Source organism: Myiozetetes cayanensis, unplaced genomic scaffold, assembly GCF_022539395.1.
Source record: "Myiozetetes cayanensis isolate MyiCay16 unplaced genomic scaffold, myiCay2020 scf1174, whole genome shotgun sequence".
NCBI classification, from domain to species: domain Eukaryota; kingdom Metazoa; phylum Chordata; class Aves; order Passeriformes; family Tyrannidae; genus Myiozetetes; species Myiozetetes cayanensis.
In genome coordinates, this window is record NW_026086798.1 from 1 (window position 1) to 4,636 (window position 4,636).

Genomic DNA, 4,636 nt, shown 5'->3' on the forward strand with positions numbered 1-4,636 from the left:
GGGGTCCCAGCCAAGGCAGGAATCTCCACACACCCCCCAAGAAGGGTTCTGTTGGCACAACCTGCCCCTGGCAAAGGGGACTGGTCCTTTCTGGTGGAAAGGGATGGACTGACAGTCACTGGACTCCAGGGGTTGCCTCACCATCAGGGGGTCATTTGGGGTGGGAGCAGCAGACAAAGCTCTTCCCGCAGTTGGGGCACTCGAGGGCTTCTCTTACTGGTGGGTCCGTTGGTGTTTGGTCAAGGTAGAGCTGTGGCTGAAGCTCTTCCCACACTCCCCACACTTGTAGGGTCTCTCCCCGGTGTGGATGCGCCGGTGGGTGACGAGGGTGGAGTTCTGGTTGAAGCCCTTCCCGCAGTCGGTGCAGCGGAAGGGCCTCTCATCTGTGTGTATCCGCTCATGCAGGAGGAGAGTTGAGCTGGTCTGAAACCTCTTCCCACATTGCAAGCACTTGTAGGGTCGTTCACTGTGTGTGGATCCGAGCTCATGCAGGTAGGCAGAGGTTGGAGCTGGCTCTGAAGCTCTTCCCACATTCCAAGCACTTGTAGGGCCGTTCCCCAGTGTGGATGACGCTGGTGGTTGTGAGCAGGTTGGAGCTGTGCCTGAAGCTCTTCCCACATCTCTCCACACTCGTATGGCCGTTCCCCAGTGTGGATGTGCAGGTGCCTGAGGAGGGTGGAGCTCTGCCTGAAGCTCTTCCCACATTCCTGACAGGTGTAGGGCCGTTCCCCAGTGTGGATGAGCTGGTGGGTGAGGAGCTTGGAGCTCTGCCTGAAGCTCTTCCCACATTCCAAGCACCTGAAGGGCTTCTCCCTGCTGGGAGGCTGCTCAGGGACCACCAGCTCAGAGCTCTGGCTCAAGCTCCGGTCGCCTTCCTGGCACAGGACGGGTCTTTCCTCCTCAGAGCTCCCTGGGTTGGCTTTGCAGGCCCTCCTCCGGGGGCATCTCCAGGCCTTTTCCTCCCCGCTGCCTTCCTGTGCCAGGGAGCCCTTCAAAACGGCCTCTCCCACCAGGCTCTGCCGGGGGAATTTGTCCTCCGTGCTCTCCGTCCTCAGCTCGGGGCCTGGGGCAGGAAGGAAGAAGGACAGGCAGGGAATTTGCCTCTGGCCCAGAGGGAAGCCCAAGGACATCCCCCCCAAATCTGGTCCCCACAGGCATTACAAGACAGGGCCAAAGGGGCACTGATTTCCTCCTCACCTGCCTGGGGGCCCACGGCAGCTTCCTCGCAGCCTCCTCCTCCATCTGCCCAAGCTTTGGGAAGGACAAATCCTGCTGGGGGGAAACAAGGGCTGAGTGCATTGGCTTGGGGGTTCCTCCTGCCCAAGTCCATCTCTAGAACTCACTGGGCATCCTGGGACCATAAAAACCTCCAAAATACCAAGACTCAGCCCAAATAACCCCAGCCAGGAGCTCCTTCTCTCTGGTCTCTCCACTTTGGGATTCTGGAAGTCCCCCCTGTCCGGGCTGCTGGGAGTCCTGTGTGTATTTGGGGTCTCCCCTCTACAGGGTCCCTGCCCTGTCCAGGCTGCTGGTGGTCCCAGGAACCCAAGGCTCCCCCATCTCTCAACTTCAGGGTTCTGGGGGACCTCTAAAACACCAAGATTCAGCCCAGAAAAACCCAAACCACCAAGATTCAGGCAAAAACCCCTGAGAAATAGCAAGAAGACCCCCGACCCCCAAACTGCAAGAAGTTGAGATTCAGCTGAAATATACTCCAAGTTATGAAGATGAGCCCAAAAGATCTCTCCCAGGAGTTCCCTCTCTCTGGTCTCCCCCTCTGGGGTTCCGAGGGTCTCCTCTGTCTGGGATGTTGGGGATCCCGCTTTAGGGATGCTGGGATTGTTGGGGGTCCCAAGGGTCCCTTCTCCTCTGACTCTCCCCTTTGGGGTGCTGCCTTCCCAGACATTCCCCCTTGAAACAAGAGCAAGGCCTAAAGAATTACCTGAAATATCTTGCTCAGCTGAGAGAAGCCCCCCCATACCTGCTCTGCCTAAATTACTAAAGAAAAATTTGTTCTGTTCCGTTCCTTGGACCTTATAATCTAAAGAAGGCTGGAAACATTCTACAATGGGTGTGTAGGCCCGAAATTAAGGCAAAGTCAGCCAAGGGAGACATTTGAATAGGCCTAAAGCCAAGGCTCTCTCCAAGCTTCAGTGACTGGGGCAAAGACAGTGGAAAGTTAGAGAGGTCACAGTGAGGAAGACTGCAGAGACCCCAGCCCCGATGATGAAGAAAGGGGGATGAACCCCCAGAACTGAGGGCCAAGAAAAGCTCCACCCCAAGCTCAGCCTGAGCTCTGCCTGTACTCCAGCTATTATCAACATCAATGATTAGATGTTGCAATCATATGAATATGTATCTAAGATGTTGCAATCATAGAAGTTACACTGTATAAATTACCCTGTTTTGTACCGACACCTTCGAGCAAGAGCTTTGTGGTGCGAACCCCGCCTGCTCCCGATGTCCACAAATAAACACCTTTGCTGCTCAAAAGACAAAAAGCTTCTGGGCACTTTCTTTACTGGATTTCTCAGATTCATCTGGAGAGCAGATTGTGCCCCAGGGATGGGATTGCAGAGGGGCCCTCAGGTCCCCAGGATGAAGCAGTAACCAGCAAAAGACATAAAAGGCCCACCCAAGGATTTCAGGGGGAGTGTCCTGCAGGGAGGGGACAGTGTCACCCCACGAAGGCAGGGCTGGCAAGTGGGAGGCTGCTCCAGGTGTCTGCAAGAGGCCTCGTGCTCTGCTCGGCCCCATCAGTGCCTGGGACCAACACCCCGTCCTCGTGGCCAGCGGCTCTTTCCTGCCCCAGCCAAGAGGTTCCCGGCCCCCCAGAGCTCCCCTGACCCTGTCCCTGCTCCTCCCTGCAGGCTCCGTGGCCGGGCACACTTTGTGTTCCTGGGTGCCACCAGCTCAGCAGCTGCAGCCGCTCCAATCAGCGCCCGCAGCTCTGCAGCAAAGCCCCAGCTCACCTGGCACACAGGGCATGGACACAGCACCTTCTCGCTGCTGGGCACTCCCAGCTCAGCCTCTTCCCCAGCACGGGGCTCTCCTGCCTCAGCACCACCTCTGCCTTCCACTTCTTCTCAGGGCCACCTCAGGGCCAGCTCTGGGCTCACCTCCGGGCCATTGCTCAGGGGCACCTGGGTGGGAGAGGAGGGGCAGCACCACAAGCAGGTGAGTCCTGAGATCCCCCTGGTGTCCCCAATGTCCTCAGGGCCTCCCCTTGGCACCCCCAATTCCACTGTCCCCAAACCCCACCCTACATGTCTCCAAACCTTTATCACCTACCAGGAGCCCCCTCTGGACCCTCTGACCCCAGACCAACCTCCATTCCCCCTTCACACTCACAGAAAATTCAACAACATGTGGAGAGACACTGGGGATACTTGGGGGCTTTTGGGGGTAGTGGGTGGGTAGTGGGGGATACTGGGACACACTGGGGGAACCAGGGGGCACTGGGAGGGACTGGGGGTTATTGAGGGATGCTGGGAGGGCACTGGGAGGGACTGGGTGATTACTGAGGGACTACCGGGACACACGGGGGGACACTGGGAGGTTACTGGGCCATACTGGGGGTTACTGGGTGCTCACTGCAGGATCATTGGGCCACACTGAGGGGTAGAGGGAGGTCACTGGGAAACACTGGGTGGTCACTGGGGGTTTACTGGACCATACTGAGAGCCACTGGGAGGTCACTGGGATATACTGTGGGCACTGGGATCCCCTTACCCACATGTGGTTCATCTCCCTCACAAGACTTTGGGTGGTACTGCTAGGACTCCTCCCCTGAGGGCTTGGAGACCCCTTGAACCCCACTGCTGGGCTTTAGGGGACCCCCGGGATCCCCTCCCTGTGGCGTCTCTGTGCGCTGAGTGTTGGGGGTCTCTGGGGTTCGGGGTGGGGGGGCATCAGGAACCGCTTTCCCTGCGGTCGGTCCGCCCAGCCGGCAGGGGGCGCTGTGGCACGACCGGCAATGGCGGCGCCGCGCTGGGCCTGTTGGGAGTTGTAGTTTGCTCATGGGGACTCCGCCGGCGCCTGCGCAGTGCAGCCATGGCGTTTAAACCTCTCTCCTGAGGGGGTTCCATGGCCCCAGCCCTTTCAGGGACCTCCTAAACCCCTTCAGGCACCTTCACCCTCCCCTCTGAGCGCCCTCAGGACACCAAATCCCCTCTGCGACCCCCCGACAGCCCCTCACGGACCTCAAAACCTCCTCGGGAGCCCCCGAGCCCCTCCTCTCCACTCTGCCGAGCCCTCCAGCCTTCCCGCCCACAGCCGCGCTCCCCGCAGCCCCCGAGCGCATCCCCAGACTCACCGCAGGCCCCGCCAGCTCTCACAGAGTCGAAGATTCCGCTGTCGCCGCCATCGCTTTCCCGGCAGCCACCGCGGGGCTGTGCGCGCGCACCGCCGGCAGAGACCCCGCCCCGCCCCCTTTTCCGCGCGGGGCACGCCGGGAGTTGTAGTTGCAGCGGCTCAAAGCTCCAAACTCCCCCAGACTCAATTCCCCACGGGCGTTCCTGGGGCAGAGCGGGGCAGAACCGGGGCGGGGACGGGACGGGCATTGGGTGGAAATCATTATAAAAACTGTAACCCCTGTGCTGGAAGGGACGTGGGTGTGTTTGTATTCCTGGATCTT

The 4,636-nt window shown here is 59.4% G+C and overlaps 1 protein-coding gene across 1 annotated transcript; it reads right to left on the minus strand.

Annotated features, from left to right (window-relative positions):
• Positions 1-571: 571 nt before the first annotated feature.
• Positions 572-4,381, minus strand: LOC126635257 (zinc finger protein 22-like; the record flags this gene model as incomplete). The annotated part of the gene is made up of 3 exons (XM_050306273.1): positions 4,316-4,381; positions 2,973-3,143; positions 572-1,063 (listed from the first exon to the last, which is right to left on the minus strand). Coding segments are annotated over exons 2-3 (508 nt in total), but the record flags the coding sequence as incomplete, so codon positions are not given.
• Between the last annotated feature and the right edge of the window lie 255 nt (positions 4,382-4,636).